This window comes from Paramisgurnus dabryanus, chromosome 19, assembly GCF_030506205.2.
Source record: "Paramisgurnus dabryanus chromosome 19, PD_genome_1.1, whole genome shotgun sequence".
NCBI classification, from domain to species: domain Eukaryota; kingdom Metazoa; phylum Chordata; class Actinopteri; order Cypriniformes; family Cobitidae; genus Paramisgurnus; species Paramisgurnus dabryanus.
In genome coordinates this window covers 24,585,276-24,608,653 of record NC_133355.1, presented here as the reverse complement: position 1 = coordinate 24,608,653, position 23,378 = coordinate 24,585,276, and the positions used below count along the sequence as shown (strand labels likewise).

General features: G+C 40.7%; 1 protein-coding gene across 3 annotated transcripts; it reads left to right on the top strand.

Moving 5' to 3' along the window:
- The first annotated feature begins 301 nt into the window (after positions 1–301).
- On the top strand, positions 302–21,396 carry prrc2a (proline-rich coiled-coil 2A). Of its 3 annotated transcripts, none has more exons than XM_065293554.1 (17): positions 302–435; positions 4,578–4,729; positions 10,000–10,177; positions 10,270–10,366; positions 10,564–10,639; positions 10,858–11,001; positions 11,097–11,359; positions 11,707–11,789; positions 11,894–12,042; positions 13,683–13,785; positions 13,879–14,077; positions 14,198–14,290; positions 14,416–14,953; positions 15,122–15,366; positions 15,503–15,782; positions 15,860–16,079; positions 16,185–21,396. In XM_065293554.1, the coding sequence occupies exons 2-17, from the start codon at positions 4,615–4,617 to the stop codon at positions 19,129–19,131; spliced, it is 5,730 nt and encodes a 1,909-aa protein (XP_065149626.1). In that variant the 5' UTR covers positions 302–435; positions 4,578–4,614; the 3' UTR covers positions 19,132–21,396. The 3 variants fall into 3 exon arrangements, with proteins under 3 accessions (XP_065149626.1, XP_065149635.1, XP_073668871.1); XM_065293563.2 differs by having other exon boundaries at positions 317–599; XM_073812770.1 differs by lacking the exon at positions 14,198–14,290 and having other exon boundaries at positions 317–599.
- The last annotated feature ends 1,982 nt before the right edge of the window (positions 21,397–23,378 follow it).

Below are 23,378 nucleotides of genomic sequence, written 5' to 3'. Positions count from 1 at the left end.
GAATATGGTATTACAATGGTACGTTATGGTTAGGAAAAAATAAATATACTTTTATATGCCTACTTAGCTTACAGCGGGACAAACTAAATCATCTTTAATAATAATAAAAATAAAATAATAATAATACTTATTATTATTATTAATAAGAAGATATTATCCAGTTACACCTCTTCGTGTATGCATTTATTTTTATTCTGTCATTGAGGGCGTACTTCCTAGCAATGCGAATGAAATATATTAAAATGTTTAATCTCATTTGCCGTTCGGAGCTCATTATGTTAATTTTGCCCCGCCCCCGATGCGCGCATCCGCCCCTCTCTGCGCTACCATCCTCAGAAGCCGTTGACGGCTCTAATAGTGACGGATCGAGTCCCGCAATATTATTTTATTTTCCCCTTTTCATTTGTTTTGTGGAAAAAAGGAAAGGGAGTACAAGTAAGCCTCATTGCACACATCCGTCCTCAGCAATCCCCATCAAATCTCTTCAACACATAATCCTGTTTTGAGCTTTTGTACGAGCTTGTGCTAACGGTAGCTAGTTCGCGATTATTGCTAATAAATCTACGATACAACCTCGAGACAAGTCGGGACAAGACCAGGTTAGTAGCCGCGTATAATGCTCAAACGCGTTAATAAGCAGGTTTTATTTTGTTTATGACCATATTGTTGAGCTCGCTGTCCTGCTTTTAATCGGTCGGTGCTAATGTTAGCATGCTAACAGCGTAGCTTGTGTGTGTTTCACATCCTGATGAAGATGTATCGTGTTTTTAAGGTGTAGTTGTGAGGTCTTGCAGATTACCAGTTATTTGGGAAGTTTTATGTCTATGTTGGGTTGGTGCAGTTTGCCGAGATGGAAGAAATCAACGGCGCATGTATTGAGGTAGTCTACATGTCCGACAAGTGGTTTGCCTTAATGTAAAATAGTAGAGGTCTGGCGGATTTGTTTGGCTGAACATGTATTAAATCGTACCTCAAAAACCTTAAACCCATAATAAATATGCAGTTCGAGTTGTTAAATCGTCTCAAATCCTGATGCTAGTGTGCTTGTAGCCCTGGCCTCGGCACTTCGCCGCCGCCATTTTGTTTTGTTCTCGCCGTCAAATCCGCAGCATCAATTATACGGCGCATTTCTTTTAGTGTGTTATATATTTCACCTCCAGGTTTATCTGGAATATGCCTTGCGTTATTGGGCTTGTTTTAAATGAATTGTGACGAGGGGGCGATGTATATTATGAAACAGGTTTGCCCCCTCCTCCCTAAACGAAACATGGAGGCCTCGGTTATATGAGCCGAGTTAACCTGTAAAAATACACAGTTTATGGGTGTTATAATATATCAGAATGTGGTATTTATGATCAGATATCTTGCTGTACGTGTTGTTTAATAAACGACATTTAGGTTTTTGTGAAAACACGCAGTGTCCCATTACGCCACGGTCAGTTGGCAAAGCGTGTAAAATAATCTGTACGCAGCTCCTTATGTTGCGCAGGGATTATTTTACAGGATTTGCCCAATTGACCATCAATTGACATGTTTAGGACATTGAGTGTCTGTTAATGTTTTAAAAGAGAATATGTAAAGGTGAATTGAAGAAGGTGGTGTCTTTATGATGTTTTTAAATGTATGAACAGTTTTAGGTAAAAGCTTTTTTAATTTTCTCTGACAAACCTTTGCCACAATAGATGTTTTAGGGGAAAATGCATTTCTTTAAACAGTGTAAATACACTTTCAAAAGTTTTGCCATTTTGGTAAATGTTTGTCTTATTTAATGATTTGTGAAAATGACCATGGTGGATAATGTAAAGTTGCCACAATTTGAGTCTACTTCGTTAACTGTAGTAACTATGAATTTTTGTCGAAAGGTTCGGTTGCCGTGGTAACATTGCTAATGCGGCCTAAGACATTAGAAGTGTTGTGTTTAGGGTGCATTATGCTTTATGGATCCAAGCCTCATATTGAACCAAAACTTGTACATCAGGTCATCTGGTGATTGATCATGGCTTGGATATAAAAAAGTGGTATGCATGAGTCGGGAGATTTTCTGTTGTTATCAGCCTCCAAAATAAAAGCAGAGTTTTGGGATTTGCGTTAGCTGGAGTCCATAGTCTTTGTTTGTTATTAGTGTGAGACTTTATGAATTGAGAGTGAATTTTACTGGCTAGCATTAAAACACAGCCCTGGTGTTGCCATGGATGCAACTCCTCTCAAAGCAGAGACAGAGGAACATCATTTATAATGCATCACCATGGTAACCCCAGTCTGCTTTTCATGCTTTTTTTAATTTGCACAGCAATAAAAGTCATTAATGGCTTTTATTGATTACTCTTACTATATAAACCAGAAATTAATGTATTTTAATGACTGCAATCTTAATGTAGAGAAAAATGCTGTGTAGGAAAGTTCACTCTGCAATTCCCGTGTTAATATTCCTAAATCTTCACATGAGTATTTTTCTAGGTAAATAAGATTGGCCACCATTCAGAGCAAGTTTGGGGAGGCAAAAAAATCACAACACATTAGGCTGTGTACAGTATTACTGTATTTCCTATATTATGTCTCACTAGCTATGTTTTGAACCTTATGCACATAATTGGAATATCGCATGAAACATTTGCAAATCAAGCAGCTTTTTTCATCCAGTGGGCTTAAGAGAGCAAGATCATAAGAAAGTGTAAAGTCACTTACCTCATTCATCACACAGCTCTTTGGTCCTAGAAAATACACGTAAGATTGGCAGGCAAGCTTCTGTGTGAACGCAAACACATCCTGTAAATGTTCTAGGATCGCTCCCGGAAAGAGGATCTAGTTACATTGCCGTAAGATACCCGGTAAGCCCTCAGTGTGAATGAGATGCAGAAACAATGCAGTAAGGGGCGTGTTGTAGTGAGGACGTGCGTGTCATGGCAACATGAAGTTATGGTTCAGCTCTTTAAAACGAGGGTTTTACATGCAGATTAACGAGAAATGTCTGCAAACTGGACTTAAGCAGATATCAGGAGCTCGTCACTCTCAACGCTGAAGCGGAGATCATTCAGCATAGGGGTGGGCGATATGACCAAAATCTTCTATCACGATAGGATTAATTTTATATCATGATAACGATATGTATCACGGTAGAGTTTTTTATGTTTTAATAAGGTTTAAATCTTTAATACCATAGAAATGTTCATAATTCTCACAAAAAACATATACAAGCATAGAAAGAAGATAAAAACAAACAAAACTCAAGCTCTCTGAAGATACACAGTCAATAAGAATGATAATAAATAATTATGCATGTATGTATAGGCCTATATATATTTTTATTTAAGGTAGAAAAGTGATTTAATCAGGAGCAGTGAGAGATTTTTTTCTCAATGCTGTTTGATTAACACGAGTGACAGACAGGAGCAAAATTAGGTAACTTCCCCTTTAAGACCAAAGTCCGGATCCAATACACTGTTACACATGCGCTTTCTCTTTTAGCTGTTTACTTTCTCTTAAGACCTTACTGGTCGTGTTTATGATGATGCTTGCAAAGACGGGAATTTTGACGCATAATGTGTATTTAAGGCCAATAAAGCGGGAAAAATGCTCACGAGCTTAATAAGCAGAGGTCGCGCGACTTGCGCGCTCCTCACAGACAGAAAGAGCAGCGGTTGCGCGACTTGTCCGCTCCTGACACACAGAAAGAACGCACGCATACAGATCTGTTGTCTGTGTTTCAATGGCTTAAAATAACTTGTTTTAAAACTGCAGTGCTTAAATACGTGTACAAACGTTACGTTTTCGCGACCACACGCACAGGAGCGTGACGTGGGCACGTAACCTCGATAGAAACGATAGTCCAAAATCTCTACCGGTTGACAAATTTCTACCGGTTAATTTTGTCTACCGGTTTATCGCCCACCCCTAATTCAGCAACATAAAAATAGCGTGTTACACGCTCATTTAAGCGTATAATAAACAAAAATGCCCGCACGTCATCGCAAAATGATATATTGTTCAAAAACGTTTTTTTTTTTTTTTTTTTTATAAATGCACTTGAGAAATGTTTGCAAACTGGACTGAAGTGAGCTCGTCAAATATCCACTCTGAAGCTGAGATTATTTACCAGCATACTAGAAGAGCACGTCATGCGCTCCTTTATAGTCTTATCATAAACAAAAATGCATGCAAATGGTTTCTGGAGAGAGAAATAATGGATAATAACTTAAGATACTGCAGAGGAAAAAAACTTCCAAGTGCAGAACTTCATGTCAAGTGTCTTTCCAGGATATTAACGTTAACTGTGTGACACAGATTCAGGCAAATCATTGGCAGTGAACCAAATGAACCAAAAATCGGAACAATCCCATTTAAATCCTGGATGGATTTTCTGTAATATCTGTGTGAAAATGTCTACTTTATGTAACCATGTTTAAACACCTCAGAAAGCACAGACGTACATAAGTTTAAAGTGATCCTCCCTGTCATGTTTACACCATTTAATTCACCTATTCATTTGAATTCTGAAAGCAAGAAAGGCTTTATAATCGACACCCTTCATCACTTTTCCTCATCGCTGTCTTTTCACTTTCTGTCTCTCTGTCTTTCAGTCTCAGGATTCACCATACTCAATGAGCGTACAGCGCAATGTCAGAGCGCTCTGGGCAAACGGCAAAGGGGAAGGATGGCAAATCCAAGTATGCGTCTCTCAACCTGTTTGATACCTACAAAGGAAAGAGCCTTGAAGCACAGAAGCCTGTTGGTGAGTTTGTGCTGAAAAAAATTCTTGTATTTGTGTTCTCACCAACTCGATTAGACCAATATGTACCTTATTGGACAAATTTTTGTCTTGTTTGTGATTACTTGGAATATGTTTTTGGGGTTATTGTGCACTTTTCATCAATACTGAACATTGAAGGTGGTCTAAGCGAATTCACGTGTTTTAGGCCATAACATTTTTTTTTCATAAAATAAACATCTAACTATCTGCTAGCTGCCCTGAACACACTGTAAAAAACACGGTCTCTGTAGACAGCGCAGGCTCCACAAACTGCAACAAAAACAGAGTGGTCAAACCTACCACCACGAAACATAACAAAGTGTTCCAGCCAATAAACAACAAGAAGGATTTGGGAGTGGGTAGGGGTGGCACGGTTCATGAAAAAAATGGTTCTTGGTTCGGAGCGTGTGTGCGTCGCATGGTTCGGCGGTTCATGGCATGCACAATGTATGTAGCCTCGTGCCCTGTATGTGACCTCAGATCTCAGAGTGTGTTTCCCTTCCAAAGAAGAGGTGACTGGTGTGGAGAGTGAGTGCTGCAGGTCATGTTACGTGTAGAAATGGGAAGTGGGAGAGAAAAGGAAGCCTGACCGGAGTTGGAGAATGCGCCAGCGTCGTATAAGTTTGGTGTGTGAAATTTTTTTTATTTCATGTTACCTATGATGACAGCGGAAATAAAACAATAGATAGAACCGCAGTCTATGGGTTGAATGTGTTCGAACAGCCACAGGAGACCGCCTTCTCTCCGACCATTTATCTAATCTGAGGTACTGAACACAATGTTTTTACGTCTTTTCTGACTTCTGCCGGGAACATACGGTGAACAGCGCTATTTTTAGCCTTTTATTGATAAAATGAAAGCGGCTGATTTCTGCGTAGTTTCATTTTGCTAGCGTGTAAAAGTTGCGCGATCTTATTTCATAAATTGCTCCTCAAAGTAATCAGGACAGAAGTGGTCAAAAGTGGACAAAAGAGATGGATTTAAATATTACAGGTGTAAACGTTATGTTTCTCTCTCGTCCACATATTCTCTCTGCAGTATTTAAGCAGCCTCTCAGTGATAAACCTAAGAGCTACACTGAAGTTGGCAGTTTGATAAATGCAAGTTATCTTTGTGTGCTAAAAAGGCACATAAGTTCATGTAGATGGCAATACACATTTTCTTTTTTTGCCAAATAAATGTAAAGCATGTTGAAATCATCAAAGTCTTCCCTCTCAATCTCACCTGGCTTTCCTCAGAGATGGTCCCAATAATGTGCTTAAAGTCAAATTCAGTTTGTGCATGATTATGGATAATTAATACATTAATAAGATAATACATTTCTGGAGTGTTAAAAATTAAAAGAAAAAATAACAAGAAGAACCGTGCAGAACCGAGAACCGTGACCATAACACCATGATACGAACCGTGCCACCCCTAGAATGCGCTGCTTAATGCACAATGACCACGGACCCTCCTGATGATGAAAATGATGTCATGCGGACAGCGCATACCTGGACGTCCCTAGTATACCTTCGGCTTTAGAATGCCTTTAATTAGACTATTACTTAACAGTACTTAGAATGACATTTACTGATAGATACCCATAGTTTTGCTTCAAAGTATTGTGAAATCCAAGAATGGCATCTAAGGCCGTACAAACAAAAATTCTGTTGATATAACATTCCCGGGTATGTTTGAAATTTAAAATGTCTATTTATTTCCCATTTGCGTGCATTAACTCTGTTACCAGTAGGAGGTTTGTTGTTGTTGCTTTAATTTTAATGTTGTCCGATAGTGGGAAAAATGCTTTTATCTGCCAATACTGATTTTGCATCGATTTATTAGTGCATCCTAGGGATGGGATGGTATGAAAATTTTATATCATGATTATGATGACTGAAGTTATCACGGTTATCAATATTATCATGGTTTTGTTAAAATGAGATGGAAATGTTTGAAAAAAAATGATACACACTGAAAACATTTGATCAAGTTTTATTTTAGAAAATCACAATTGAATATTTCATGTCCCTGAAATTATTTCTGTCTAATAAGTTTACCGTGAATGAATTCAATACATTATCCCTTAATTCCTTCTTGTGCAAAAAACTATGTTGCATGTGCGCACCTGCGTCACACTGATTCTGTCTGGACAGGATTTACCGCAAGTTTTAAAATCACGGTAATTAAACACGGTTGTAATGATAATTACATTTTAAACCATAATACTAACCATCAGGACATTTGATCGTGGTTAATCGTGAAACCGGTAATCATCCCATCCCTAGTGCATCCCTACAAAACACATTTGTCCTCAAAATGTTATTACTCACTATTTTATAAACATACTCATTTAGGGCGCACTCACATTATCCAAACCGCGCTCGGGCGCGTGTGACCCCCAAAGCCTGGTTTGTTTGACTAGTGTGATCGCTCTGTTCCGCGCCCGGGCGGTTCACTTGGGCTCAGGCGCGGAAGGCTGTGGTGTGAGTGCAATCACGCCTGAGCGCGATTAAAAAGGTGAAGACGTCACACGTGACAGATCAACTAAGCAATATGATGACATGTGAGAGGGCTGTCTGTAATCGCGCACCAAACGACTCCGAAGAAAAAACACAGACTTATCATTACGGTGGGTTCCAGTGTTAAGAGAGAGCTTTACTTCCTGCTTTTTTCAAAATAATCGTATCTTAATGACGAAAGCACGCCCGGACTCGGGTCGATAAAAAGTACAGTGTGAGTGCGTGAACCTGTGGGAGTAGGGAGTGATTAGTCATTTTTCTGTCTGACTTTGGCTTTACATAAGTTTCTTTTCATTACACACAACAATTGCATAGCAGATTGGCAATAATTAAAATGTTTTGCACATTTCGGCTAGTGATAGACCGATATATCAGCCGGCCGATATTTGCGAGTTTTATGTGCATCGGCCGATATGTGGCTGCCATGTTCGCAGATTTCTTTCCACCATTATTTACAGACAGAGTGCTGGAAGCCTAACCCTAACCCATTGCAGGTCATATGACTAAAAACAACCAACCTTTCCATGACAACATCAAAAGATGGTTCCATAGCACCCTCGCCTGTTTTTACTATTTGTTAAATACATTTTTTTTAAGTTCTATGTTACTTTTTTAAATTGAGACTTGTAACATTTGGCATCATCATTGTGTCATTTTTATGATGTAAATTGAGTGAGCAAAAGCAGTATCGGCTCCAAATATTGGCTCAAGAAAATTGGCAGCCTGTATCGGTCATCAGCCAAGGCTGATGAAACAAAAATCGGCATCGGCACTGAATAATCCATATCGGTCGATCCCTAATATCGGCAGAATATATAGGCCACTGCAATATACTATTAGTAAAGTTTTATTTACACATACTGTATGCATATTCATTTAGATCTTTTTAGGACAAGGCAATGTGTGGTTTGTTCCCCAGTGAAAATCCGGTTAATATGGGTACAGATATGAAAGTGAGACAAAACAAAACATGTCCTCAGAAAGGTCATGACATGTAAAATAATCACAAATGTTAGTTTGTCACTGCTGGCTTGTCACCACGTCATGTATGATAGAGGTGGTGATTGCCATGATAATAATGTTGATATAAACAGTATTGTTTGTTTTCTCAGTGCTATGCATCTCTACTGTTATGTGTATCTTAAATCTTAGTTTTTTGAAGTTATATAATAGGATTTAATATTTGAAGCATTTAGGATTCATGAATTATTTTAAAATTATTGGCTTTAGTAGATTATGGAAAATCCACCTTGATAAAAGCTTGTTATGGTTACATTTATTTAAGGGCACCTATGGTCCAATTGACGTTTTTACATTTCCTTTAGTGTGTAATAGTACATGTTAACAATATGCAAAAGGTACAAACCCCAAAGTAAATGATGACGCCAGTTATCGTTTCCAGCGTAAATCCAAAGGATTGTAGGCAGCAGTTTAATTCCTGGGATTGGTGATGTAGACTGACATAATCGTAATTCCTCCCGCTTCGGAATCGGCCTGTAAGTTTTAGATTAGCTGGCAAATCAGGGATACAGCGCTTTTCAAATCGATGAGTTTTGTACAAAATCAGTGCGTTTCAGGAAGAGAGTGAAATGTGGAGCTACAAAAATGTACGGGTACGTGAAAAATAATGTGCAAAATACACAAAATAACGTTAGGGATGCACCGATAGGATTTTTTTGGGCCGATACCGATTTAAACAGACAACTTCTGGCCGATACCGATATTAAACACTTGTATACAATACTATACAGTTGGTCTATTAGCTAGTTTATTTCTGCATCAAATTATTTTTACCTGAACACGGATTGGATCTAATTAACATTCAACTGACCAACATAATAAGAGAGGCACAAATTAAGCTAAAACAAATATAATAAGACAGCATGACAACCTTCAAAGGTGGTTTTTGCTATTCAGCATTTATTTTATTAACGACATTAACTTATTTTTTTTTTACATATAATGGATTTCTTTATGCAGTTAATTAATAAACAATCGGTATCGGCCTTTCTCGTGCTATTGCCGATATGCCGATGGTTTCAAATTCATCAAAAATCGGCCGACAAATATCGGCGGCCGATACATCGGTGCATCACTAAATAACGTTGTTTTTAGCAAAGAAATAGGTGCACTTTAATGGTCTAGTCACTGAATGTGCTGAAAATTTATTGTATTATGATTTTCTTTAGTATTGGTTTTCTGCAATGACCCTCATGGTCCCATTTAGTCTTTACCCAGTGGAGCTAGGATTGTCTGGGGCAGTCCGTTAAATTGCCAGAGACTGACCTCAGACAGAGGTCTATTTGTAATCATAGTTTTCCCTCCACGCATTCCCTGCTTATGTTTTATTCAGTAGTTTAGCTACCAGACCTAAGCGGCTGTCCCAGTTTTTCCAAGTACAATTCTCCCAGTGCTACAGGCCCCAGAAACAAACAAAGGGTTGATAGTAAGCACAGATGTACTGACTGTTTGTAACTTCCAGCATTATCGCCAGCTACTAAATGTATTTTTAATATTTCTGTCATGTGTTGAATTGATATTCTTTTTTGTCAACCACTCAAAACAGATCCATGTAAGTTAAATTTGCATCATTCACTGGCCAGCTAGGCAGTTTTCGAGCATTCTGTGTGAAGGGATTTTTATATTCTCACAGTCTTCCCAGCGTAGTCTTGGGCCATGTTCCTCAAGAGGGGTTTATGTTTCCGCTTTTGTTGTTCATTTACCCACTCCTGTTTTTTTTCCTTTTAGTTGCCCCTCGTCATGGCTTACAGTCTCTTGGTAAAGTTGCCTCTGCACGGCGCATGCCCCCCCCTGCCAACTTGCCTAGTTTGAAGGCGGAGAACAAAGGCAACGACCCCAACGTCTCGCTCGTTCCCAAAGACGGCACAGGATGGGCAAGCAAGCAGGAACCAGCAGACCCAAAGAGGTACACCCAGGAACAAGTACACGAGCCTCCCTGCACTCCATGGCCACATGGGTTATTGCTTATGCCTGTTGCTTTTTGTGATCTTTTCTTAGTACCGATGTATTGTCAGAAGCGCAGCCGGAATTGCAGCAGCCTGTGGTCTCACAGACATCTGCACCGAGCGCGCCGAGAACACCCCCAGCTCAAGAGGTGACACGGCACAAACATGACACATATCCAACATCTAAAGTCTAAAATGTTTTAAGCCTGTACCATGTAGCTTTAGTTGACCAATGACATCAATAAACCAGTGAATATGTTGGGTCTTAAAGGTATAAAAATAAGGATTTTGTTGCTTTCAACATCAACCATAATTCTGGTACTTGACATTGGTCTTTGTCTGCTAGGCCCCACCTCCAGCTCTAGCCGCAGGGCCAAGGTCCTGGGCTCAGGCCAGTGTTACACATGGAGTACAAGGAGATGGTGAGTTAATTTGCTATGATATTGACTTTTTAAAAAGAAATGTGACAATTTGAATTTTTTTACTTCAAAGCTACACTAATCTTTTCACACTAAAAGTTTTTGACAAGAAATTGCTACCCTTTTGGGAAAATAATGAATGTTTGTGTATGAGAAGTCACCTCTGTAATTCAATACTTCTCATATATCAAGATTAATCCCCTCTTGTGGTTTCTTTACAGGTGGAAAGGGATCAAACCAACCATCGCCATTCTCTCGCGAGGAATTTCCCACCCTGCAGGCGGCTGGAGACCAGGACAAAGCTGGCAAAGAACAGGCCACTGCAGATCAGTGGTATGGGCCCGGACCAAGCCTCCGCCCCCAGAGTAAGCATGCTTGCCCTATTGTCCTTTTAGTTAGATTTGTAATTATCTCCTCATGCTTTACATTTACTCAAACAACTTCTTACTTTGTGTTCTAGACGTAACAAGTTGGCGGGATGGTGGGGGCCGGGCATTGGCACCCACCCTGGCTGGGGAGGGAGTTGCAGAGGGTGGTGCTGGGGGAATCATGGTGATGGAGGGTACTGGTGGGGCCCCTCCCATCCCTCAGCAGAATGCGTCCACCCTTGGGCAGCCTAGGACCGCCCCAACCAGCAACCCCGCACTTCCCCTTCCTCAGCCACCCATTGGTGGCATTGGTGGCCCTCAATTTCAGGCTTACAGAGGGATCATGCCTCCATTCGTAAGTTCGAAAATGTTTGTTCTTAGGGTTTTTCTTAGAGGCATAAGTAGGGATGCAGCGAATGTACAGCAACCAAAATGATTCAGCAAAATATGTCCAAAAACCACACATTTTCAACGTTGGGCTGAACAAGTGATAAGACCGAATATATTTTACCAACCAAAATAAACTTAAATGGACAATTTATCACATTTATATTTACTTTACTTATTTAATTTACTTTATATATTTGTGATTTAGACATGAGTGCGTGGATGTGGAAAAAAACATTGCACTACATTAACTTATGTCTTTGTTGTGTTTGCTCTATTTGTTTATTGCATTCTTGTTTGCCTTTTTATCTGTAGATGTATCCACCCTACTTGCCCTTCCCACCCCCTTATGGTCCACAGGGACCTTATAGGTACCCACCCCCAAATGAGGCCCCCAGGTAAGATAAACGAGCAATATTTATACATCTGCTTTCTTAAACAATGTTGTGGCGATCATCTAGTTCTTTTTAACCTTCTACTGATTTGTTTCTCGTTTTGCCAGGTTTGCTCGGTCACAGGGTGGAGTAGGGCCAGATGGACGGCCCCCTGGAGGACCCCGGGGTGAGGTGGTGAAACGCCCCTCCATCCTTAAGCAGGATGACCTGAAGGAGCTGGATGAGCTGGATCATGATGGAGATGAGGGCTGGGCTGGTAAGAAGTGTTTTATTCTACTGGCACAGTAAAGCAGAGCTGAATGTTTAGTTTGAGAAGAATTATCAAAACTAAAAAAAATTCTAATGAGAATTACTGGATTACTATTTTTAGGAGGGCTTAAATTATGCCGTGCATTTTGTTTTGAGATGGCAACTTAAGGAAAATAGTTGACTGATGGTATTACATACCTTTTATCAAGCAACCAGATTTTGTTATTAAAACCTTTGGATCCGTATTAATTGGTAACACCATATGGACAGAGCGCAACACGTCATAATCTGAAAAACACGCCTACCAGGGGGAAAACAATCTATCCGTTTCCATTGACTTTGTATTGCGTCAGGCTGCCTCCTTGTCATTTCTGGCTTATAACAAAAAAACAGAACAATGCCTAAAAGCTGCTGTGTGACAGGGAAACACAGAAATACGTTTTATAAGCTGTCGACCCCAAAAAACGAGTGTTTAAAGACACAAAAGTTAATACAGGCAACTTATCAAAGTACTATTATTATTAGAACTACGCCCAGTGAATGGGAACGTAATCGGCGACAGGGTATCCTAATTACCCCCTTATCTTCCACTTTTAGGCCAAAAGTGAAATACTTTAATATTTACAACTATTTGATGGATTTTTAAACTAAAACAATGGTGGGACAAGGTGTTTGAAAGCTGTTAGCTATATTAGCTACTGTAGCTAAGGCACTCGCAAACATAACGTTACTTCCTAGTTTTTTGCTTTATCCACGTTCTAACAAGTTGCATACTGTCAAAATGCTATAGCTTAGCTTGCAGAAATATAACACATAAAACTGACATTTGGATGTTTGACTTAACAGTGACAAAATGTTTACTGCAGATGTAGGTATACTTAGTGACAGGATCCCATAATGTAGCCATTCTTCTTGCTGATGCTTCACGCCTTATTGCCTTTATCCACTTTTGTTTCCTAAATGCTGGGTTTTACGGCTCGGTAGCTTATAAAAATGTAATTCTAGGTTTTTTAGCTTGTTATCTGTACACCCTGTCACACAGCAGCTTTTAGGCATTATTCTGTTTTTTTGTTATAAGCCAGAAATGACAAGGAGGCAGCCTCACACAATACAAAGTCAATGGAGACGGTTGGATTGTTTTCCCCCGGTGGGCGTGGTTTTCAGATTATAATAAATGAGCTGTGTCTCTATGTCTTTCACAAGATAAAATATTATTAAATCTATGATTCGTACGTACAACACCACTTCAGTTTACACAGCTTGTATAGAAATCCCAGACAATATGCAGCATTGATCACAAACAAACACTCTTTGAAGCTTTAAATTAAGAAATCAATTAAAAAATTCAGTAGGTTACCATCTTGCTATTGTTGACCTAAAATTGTACTTGATATTTTACCGCTGTAAACATGTTTACTTCACTTCCATAAACAACTTTGTTTGTTATCTCTGTTATGTGGAGACTTGCTCCTAAGGTCTTATCCTGTTGTTATTACTCTTATCTCTCTTACTCTAATACTCTTTATCTTGTATTTTATTGCTGAGTATAAAAGCTCTGCTCAAAACATTTTTTTACACTCATACTGCGTATGCAGGCACAAAGGGCAAATAAAACTTCTAAATTTTGATGGGTTGCTCTGTCCTCAGGGGCACAGGAGGAAATTGATTACTCCGCAAAGTTGAAGTTCAGTGATGATGAAGGAGAGGATGATGGGGAAGAGGAAAGGACTGAGAACAAGAATGGAGCCCAGTAAATTTTTTAATTTTCTCAAGCTTTTAACAGCTTTCTTCTATTTACCTTCTACAGTTATATACACTTAAGTTCTTTGTTTTGCTCTATCAGTGAGTCAAGGGAGCTGCAGAGATCCCAAGATGGACCTGCAGTTGTTTCACGTTCCCGTGCATCTGATAGTGGAGGGGATTCGCGCCGCACCCCTCCTTCCAGTGCTGATGACGGCTCTGTGCCCCCCTCCAGCAAGCCAGCCTGGGCCGAGGAGGGAGAAAGTAGCTGGGGCAGTCAAACAAACACAGGATCCTATCAGGTAAGAAACTCAAGGGTACCACTGGCTTGTGCAAGGTGATGTGCAGTCACTGTGAGGACAGGAAAATGCATGTGGCGTTTCCTGGATGACTCGCTGATTGATGCGTGTACCCATATGCAGGGGCGTAGGCCTGGACTGGGTGGTCCAAGGGAGCCACCCTCTCCCCCACCAGGGCCACATCTTGGACAAGGGCCCTACTCCTACTACCGCCAGGTACATGGGGGAAAGGGTCCAAGATGTAGGACAACAGCGATATCAAGCTCTAACATGAGCATGTTGGTGATAATAGCATTTTGGTTTAAATTAGTCTAAGGTTTCTAAACTACTACTTCCAACAGGATCGGCCTTCGAATCAGTCTGCGATCTCGGGCCCCACCCTGGCCCCACAGAAGCCCAGCAGTGCCCAAGCACAGCAGCAGTCGGGGACTGTGCCCGGTGGGCAGACTCCTCCTCCATCCAGTGCCTTGCACCCCCAGCAACAGGGCGAGGATGAGGATGAGACATGGCGACAGCGAAGGAAGCAGTCATCGTCAGAGATTTCTGCAGCAGTAGAGCGTGCTCGACGGCGCCGTGAAGAGGAGGAGAGGAGGATGCAGGAGGAGCGGCGTGCTGCCTGTGCAGAAAAGCTGAAGAGACTTGATGAAAAACAGCAGCAGCAACAGACCATAAAACCAAACTCCCCTTGTGATGTTCCTGCCAACAGTCCAAGTCCTTCCTTGTCTGCACCTGCCTTATCCCCAAATGTCAGTCAGCCATCATCCCCCTGTGTGGACCTTGAAGAACCTCCCTTGTTGTCCCCAAGTGGTGCAACATTAGGGTTTAACATACTTAACAGACAGAGGGCTGGCAGCAACAGCAGCCATGATTCCATCACAGGTTCGTTTCTTTTGTGTCTACAGTTTTTAACACTGGTAGTTTCTTGCATCTTTATTTATTCTTTGGACTCTTTTGGACACTTTTTAATGTTTAAAATGAGTATTGGTAATATTTTAGTATATATGTAAGTTGACTTGTAATATGGTTGTGATTTTTCTCTTCATTTAGAGCCTCAACAGACTCTACAGCCTCAAGCCACCCAGCATCAGCAATCCCCTGATGTCCCAGTGCCTGGGGATGGCAAAGAGGAACATGTAGTGGTTGGACCACACATCCGGAACAGTAGAGGTGCTGATGATTCTTTGAAGGTGGAGAGTGTTGGTGGAACAGGACGGCAGGGAAGTGGTCCACCTGGGCAAGGCTTTTCCAAGTACCAAAAATCACTTCCCCCTCGTTTTCAGAGGCAACAGCAGGTTGGTGTTCAACACCAGTTTATGTACTCTTTTGAAATTGCTTCATACACAAAATATATTGGTTGGACTTCTTTTTCCTCAGGTACTGAAATTAAAATCTGTACTTAAGTATATAACTTGTCTCATTTGTGAACAGGAGCAACTTCTCAAGCAACAACAGCAGTGGCAACAGCAGCATAACCAGGTTGCCCAAAATCAGCTTCAGCCTCAGAATCAGCAAGGCCCCTCTCCAGGGATCACCCCACAACCTGGCCCCAAACAGCCAACCCTTTACCCCCCTGGCTCAATGGGACGTCCACCACCTTTGCCCATGAACTTTGATCCTCGCTGGATGATGATGTCTTACATGGCCCCTGGTTTGATGCAGGGACGTCCTCCAAACATGGATTATTATGCTCCCGCCATGCATCCCTCTGGTTAGTAAATTAATTATATGGTTTGTAAATAGTAGAAAGTGTTGATGTCCAGAGATGATAATAACATTTTGTTTTAGGAATGATGAGTCGAGAACGTTCTGATTCTGGAGGCTCTGGCTCAGACCCCTTTGATAGGCAGCAGCATGGACCCCCTCATCCTCATCGTGGTACACCCCCCATGGATCCTAAACTAGCTTGGGGACCAGATGTTTTTCCAGGGGGCACTGAGGGCCGTGGTCTAAGCTCCCCATTGCGGCAGAAAGCTGTAGAAGAGGAGGATGTTTGCAAAGGTCAAAGGTAACAAGGATGTTTTAATATTTTTCATAAACTCATTGTTAATATTGATATATGAACTGAAGTAAAAACACATTATTCACATGCATTACTTTTTTATGTTTATAGAAGCGACACTCCTCCAGTGCGTTTGCGAGAGGGAGGAACAACTCCCATTCAGCCGTCAAGTGTGGCTCCCAGCTCTCCATCTGGCTCATCCAACCAAACCCCACCACCTATGGGAATTCAGGTTGGGAACCAGAGTGCTAGCCATCATACCCACCATCAGCCCTTTATGGGTGGGCGAGGAGGTTATGGCAACTACCCTGACAATGGATCCAGAATGGGCGCCCACCTGCAGCAAAGGGCAAGCAGTGGAGGGACACTGCATGGGTTTGGTCATCAGGAGGGAGGTCAGCAGAGCCAGATCTGGGGGACTCCTCATCCCCATTATGACCGTAATGGCCGTTCTGATCATTCAGCCTTAGAGAACAACTCGCATCTTCAACACCATGGTCCACCCCCTCACCCTTCACATTTCTCTTCTCATCCTCATAAGCAAGAGAATGGCAGGGAGAGAGAAAAGGCAGGGGAGGCTAAAAAGAGTGACCCTTCACCTCCACTCCATCCCCTCTCCTCGTCCTGCTCATCTTCATCGTCATCTTCCTCAGCTAGAGAAGATGCCAGTGGAAAGCAATCCCAACATAATCAAGCCCCACCCCAGTATGAGCATGACACTGGGTCTGCTCATGCTCCTGCAAGGAAACAGGACAAAATGGGAAATATGCACAGTCAGCCCCCACAGCAGCACCACCACCCTAAAACCAATTCTCGCAGCCGTGAACACAAAACTGAGACTCAGTGGGGCCCAAGGCCTGGTAGTAATGTGAGTGGTGGCATAAACCATAACAGAAAGACAGGCTCTGGAATGAGTGGGAATATTGAGGAACCCACAATTCAGGTGGCTGAGAGCAAATCCTCTACTCAGTCTGGAGATGGATTCACAATAAAGCGTGCAGGTCCTATTAAACGACCAGTGCTTAAAGATATGAAAAGAGAAGGTGGTGAAGAGGCAGGAGAAAAGACAACTGGAGGATCAGGTAAAGATAAAGAACAAGATGTTAGCCAGACCACAACCAAACAAGAATCTGGGGCTCAGGCCTCCTCAGTACCCAGTGGAAAAGATGATGCAGTTGGATTAAACAAACCCAGAACTGGAGGAAAGGAGCGAGGTAACACCGGGGGTACTGGTAAAGGGTCAAAAAATGGAGAAAACTCTGCCCAAAGTTCTGGCTATTCAGCTCCTCAAACTAAAAAGGATAGAGAGCGGTCTCCAGATAGAGGAAGCACAACTTACCATGCATCCTCATCCAGAGGAGGCCGATCAAGTCGTGGTAGAGGAGAGTTCTATGGCCGAGGCAGAGGCTACAGGGGCGCTTACAACGGGAATGCAGGTGGTGGTATTAGCCGTGGCAAAGCAGGTGGCAGAAGCAGCAGGGACTATAGGTCAGTTGCAAACAGTGGCTACCACCATGGAACTCAAGAATTCAAGCGGGAGGCATCCTCTGGCAGTGGTAGACATGGACATGGAGGTTCTCAGCCAAATCCAGGGCGTGCTAGAAACCGTAGTGAGACTCGAAGTGAAGGCTCTGAATATGAAGAGGTGCCAAAAAGGAGGCGTCAACGGGGATCTGAAACAGGCAGTGAGAGTGCTGGTAGTGACCTTCCTCATTCTGACAAAGAAGACCGTAAGTCTAATACAAAGACTGGCACCGGAGTAGAAAACCCTGCAACAGGTTCTTCTTCCTCTTCAGTTCCAACAAGAAACTCCCAAACTAGAGTCTTCACACCAAGGGGTGTGCCATCAAGACGTGGCAGAGGGGGAGGTGGGGCTGGAGGAGGTATGCATAGAAGTGGAGGTGGTTCTGGATCATCTGGTGTACATAGGTCTGGACCTGGCTCTTCTTCTCATGGCTGGTCTGCAAAGTCTGCCTCTGTGCGAAAACAACAGACATCTTCACAGCCATCCCCTCCTAAAGATTCAGGTCGTGGAGGTGAAAAGAAGAAGACTCCTGACCTGAATCAGTTTCAGAGTCAAACTGTAAATCCCTTGGCACCCAGTCCCACTGTGCCTACAACCGTCCAACAGGTTTCCACTGAAAATGGAAACGTTGGAGCACCAAGTAATGTCCCATCAAATTCCACTGGCTCTGTTGCCCAGACACATCCTGGAAGAATGGAAGAAGATGGAAGAAGTTTCCCCGACAGAGGATTTGACCGCCCACCTCGTCGTAGGCGTCACGGACGATCCCAACATCAGCAGGACAAGCCTCCCCGATTCCGCAGGCTGAAGCAGGAGCGAGAGAATGCAGCCCGAATCAATGGAGGAAGTGGAATTATTGAAGTAAATGCCGGACATCAGCAGCCTGCTTCACCATTGCAAAATTCCCTGCAAGAAACAAATAGCGCTCCTACTGCATCTGCAACAGCTGTCGCAAATGCAAACCACAGTGTCTCAGCATCGTCTAATAATAATAATAATAGTGGTCACGCTGGGGGTGGAAATCAAAATTTGAATACTCACCACCACAACCACCACCACCATCACTACCAGGGCAACTCCCAGTCCCACCCTCAGCACCATCATAACCATAACCCAGCAGGGGGGGCTAAATCTCCAGATGTCTCTAACCAGAACTCTGACCAGGCAAATGAGGAATGGGAAACAGCCTCTGAAAGCAGTGATTTCACTGAAAGAGAGGGTGGAGGTGGTAAATCCTATTCCTCCCACCATCACCACCACCACCACCATCATCATCCTTCGGGAAGAGGTGGTGGAGGCGGAGGTGGCGAAAGAGAGATGACGGCTAAAGAATTGGCCACCAACAAGAGAAGCTTCTCTAGTCAGCGCCCTGGAATGGAGAGGCAGAACAGAAGAGTAAATACCGGTGGCGGTGGAGGAAGAGGTCCCAGGGGTCCACCCAGTGGTGGTGGAGCTATGGGTGGACAAGGCAATGCTGGGGCCAATCGTGGTGAGAGGCGTGGCAACTGGCCATCTCCTAAGAACAGGAAGTGAGGTTTTTTTAATTTGGAAATGCATCCCTAATTTTCAGCCACTTTTTTTGTAAGACCTCATCATCCTTAACATGTTAACACTTTATTATTGTTAAAGATTAGTAACCAAGACCATGTTCACAGTCAGTCTAGCTCCCATGGTTTATTGCTTGTTTTTGTCCTGTTGTAAAAAATTCACAATCTGTGCTTTTTCACGTTCCCACAAATACTAAGCTCTACATATTCTGCAGCATTTTAATGGTGGCATCTGAAAATGCATTCACTCATAATATACCCATTTACGTTTGCATATACAAGCACAATGGCATCAACCTGACAAAGATGTGCTTAGTTTGTGTATACTGGGCATGCTGTGTTTATTTGTAGAATTGTGGCTTGAAGCGTATATTGAAGGCAAAGGTTGATACTTGTATATTCCCAATACTTAATTTTGGATTGGATATTATTTTTTCCCTTATGTTTCGAGTTCTGGTTTGTCCTTTACATCAAGTTTTTATTTCAACCCCCTCCCTCTGTGAAATACGAGGATATATATATTTTGCAAAACCAGGTCATTAAATACATTTTTAAATCAACCCCCCATTCATTTTCAGTTTTGAATTCTTACTGCTGTGCTTGGTCACCCAATACCATACTACTGCTTAGTACATTTGAATATTACTGTCATGCCCCCATTTCCAGAGTTAAGTTTTTTTCCCCTTTATTTTAAAGTCATAGGTCTTCTCTGCTCATTGCTTTGGTTGTTCCAATAGTTGCATTAGATGTTTTTGGCCTCTGCATGGAATTGTAGTCTAATAGTGCATACTTTTATACATTTATATTATTAGACCAAGTGATCTAAAGTGAAGGTCATTCAAAAGTTCCCATTCATTGATCACTTCATCTTTTGAGAGCTCTTAGCCTTACTGTCAGATCCCCATTAAGTTAGAGTTTATATTTTGTTGAAAGCATCCGTTAAAGATTTTCTTTGTCTTGCACTTACACCTTTGTTTAAAACTTCTTTAGATTGTTCAGTGTTGTGTGTTTCTTTTCCTCCAAATGTCATCTTTTTTTTTGTTGTTGACAAGGTGTCATACTGCAGTTCCGGGTTTTTGAACATCAAAAGTTAGTATTGTATTATTATATTCAGTTCTTTGCAGCTCTCTCTCCAAACCATCCTCTGCATTGTAAAATAACTAAGGAGGATAGACACAAGTCCCTCAAAACATGTCTCAGAATTACGAGCAACTTTCGCTCATATCCTTCAATGTACTAGTCATCACACAAGTCAATGCCAAGGAATATGTGGCCCTGTTTGAGTAGTGTTACAAAGTGAGACATTGGTTCGATGTGCAATATGCTTAAATTCAAACAAGTCTCAACCATCAACTCATTCTAATGGACACTAGAGAACATTTAAGTAAAAACGGATCAAAACATTTTTCCCCCCTCATCCTGACCAGCGTTTCTATCCTACTGGTAAAAGTTGGGGTTTGTTTTCTGGAAATGCCTTGATCTGATCGGTAGCTTTGAAATCATTTGTAGGGCTTTTGAATGATATGTATGTTTGAGTAGGGCATTTATAAAGTATGTGTGAACTTATCTCTGATCTCTACATGTAATGTGCTCTTTTGAGGTTAGAATGTGTTGTGAAAGGCAAACACAAGTCCTAATTGCCCAGTTTTTCGACACTATTAGGATGTTTATTTTATCTAGGACTTTATTATATACATTAAAATGTGTGTATATGTTACTCCAAACGAAGTGAAGTGGACAAAAAAAAGTTAAATCGTTCCTTTCTGTCTTCTAAGGAAATGAGACAGAATGGGTTTTACTTTTCGTACGGACGTTTTACCAAGCACGGTGACATCCTCAAATACAGCTTGGTTGATCTGTTCATTGGTAGCCATTTTCTTATAGGCTTCCGGTGCTGTTTATCATCCCTCTTAATCTATTGATGTGGTCACATTATATGTACCAATATTTCAATAAAAATGAATAGAAATGTGTATTCCTTCAGATACTCAGAGATTGTATTATACTTCTAAATATACCAAGGTACCTGAAGTTGTTATTGCTGTTCTAGCATCTATGGCTTGTTATTGGAACCTTGATATACACACGTATGTATATTGGTATGCATCTGAGTTTGTCTGCCCCAACTTACATTCCCACACACACGTGTTGCCATTTTTAAGTTCAAGGGAGCAATGTACAAGCAGAGAAGTGTCTTATAATAAAAATATACAGAGAAAAAGTTAAATAAAAATCTTTTGTTTTAATGGAAGATGTGTGGCTTGATTTTATTTCATTGTCATGATGTGAAATGTGTGAAAGTATTAATAAAATAATCATGAACATTTACCTTTAAAGCTTGCATAATAAAATCACAATGTATGTTTTTTGGCTTTCTGTATCAATATGTTAGGGTTATCTTTAAACTAATGCACTTTAACACGTTGAAGAAATTTGCTTTTAGAAGATGCAAGCATTCACAATTTACATTCGCACTTCTTCCAATACAAATCAGTGATTTTTGTGACATCTTTCTGCACTTAATCACTCTTAAAGTGATAGTTAACCCCAAAATGAAAATTAGCCTAGATTTTATTACCAAAGAGCCATAAGTGTTTGACTTATTTCAGCCAAAAACAGAGTTGTATTAAAGGGGACATTTCACAAGAATTTTTTAAGATTGCAGAATTTGTTGGTGTCCCCAGAGTACATATGTGAATTTTAGATCAAAATACCAACAGATAATTTATTAATATATCATGTTAAAACAGCCACTTTGTAGGTGTTAGCAAAAATGTGCTGTTTTTGGGTGTGTCCTTTGAATGAGCTGATCTCTGCACTAAATGGCAGTGTCGTAGTTGGATAGTGCAGATTAAGGGTAAGTATTTATCCTCTTCTGACATCACAAGGGGGGCCAAATTTCAATGTAATTTTTTTCACACGTTTGCTGAGAATGGCAAAACTAAGTAACTAGGTTGTTCTTTTTCACATTTTCTAGATTAATAAAAGCATTGCCGACGCAATTATAGCCCTTAAACATGGAAATAGTCAGTTTTTCATGATATGTGCCCTTTAAATAATACCCTGGCTCTTTTCAGCTTTTTTAATGGTATTGGATAGTGCCAAAAATAGTTATTAAATGTCTGCTTAGGTGAATTATATAACACTTATTGCGTGAACTATTCCTTTAACATTCCAGGCTATATGGGAAACTAAAGTTATTATGTATTTTAAAAGGGGAGGAGCTATAACAAATAAGGACCATTTATGTTTACAAAAATAGCCTTTTCTGTATATCTATGTAATATGTTTATTTATAATTGTGAAATCAATTACATGATGATGTTCATATATGTATATTTAGTAAAAAGCAAATAAAACTTTTCAGTAAAGGCAGCTTAAAGTGTTAAATTGACAGTGCCCCAGAAGGTTACATTACATATGAAAAATATTGTTTTCAATTATAACTAGTTTTGTCCAAAATATGAATTGATGTGGTGCCAAAAATATATTACTGCCAATTGATGACTTTCCTTATTCACTAGTATGGCTGGAGTTAGGATTAGCTAATCAAGCATCAGTTTCAAAGAGGGTAAGCGTAATCCACTGATCTATATAAATGACTGGATTGCGCATGACGTCACACTTGTGAAGCCACCGCGCCGCCATGTTGGTATACCCAAATGTTCTATTAAATCAATGGACGTTATCAGATTTTAATGATAAAATATCACTTTACTCGTCTTCGTTTTTATATGTGAATTTACCCTGTACATTATTACAACACAAACGTCCAAATCATGTAAATAGTTATTTACTGAAAGTTGTACATTTTGCGTTTTAATCAGTTATTATACATTCATCTTTATTACAGTATCAGATCAGCAGACAGACCGCAGCATATTTAGTATTAATGACAATTAACGTGCTCATTCTGAAATCTATATAAATAATCATGCTTTGTACCGTATGTGCATGCAATAATTTGCTAGTTTTAAATTATGTTATCTAAACTTACAAGTTACCTAAACTTATTTAGAGAAATAACGCTGACCGTCACAGTGTAGCTGAATGTCAAAAAAACTTTATTTATACCCGTGTCATTAACAAATGCAACAGACACACTCACCTTAACGGTTTTTTATAAATCCATTATCCTGCCCGATTAACACATAAACATTGCAAAAAACACCAGGATTAACAAATAATTAACGTACACATATCCTAAAAATTAACCTTGGGTTACTGATACGC

Bases quoted from the DNA above. Each gene is read 5' to 3' on its own strand.
- prrc2a (XM_065293554.1), top strand. From the start codon at position 4,615: ATGTCAGAGCGCTCTGGGCAAACGGCAAAGGGGAAGGATGGCAAATCC. The intron at 11,360-11,706 runs GTAAGTTCGAAA...TTTTATCTGTAG, and splicing joins GAGGGATCATGCCTCCATTC to ATGTATCCACCCTACTTGCC. The intron at 11,790-11,893 runs GTAAGATAAACG...TCGTTTTGCCAG, and splicing joins CCCCCAAATGAGGCCCCCAG to GTTTGCTCGGTCACAGGGTG.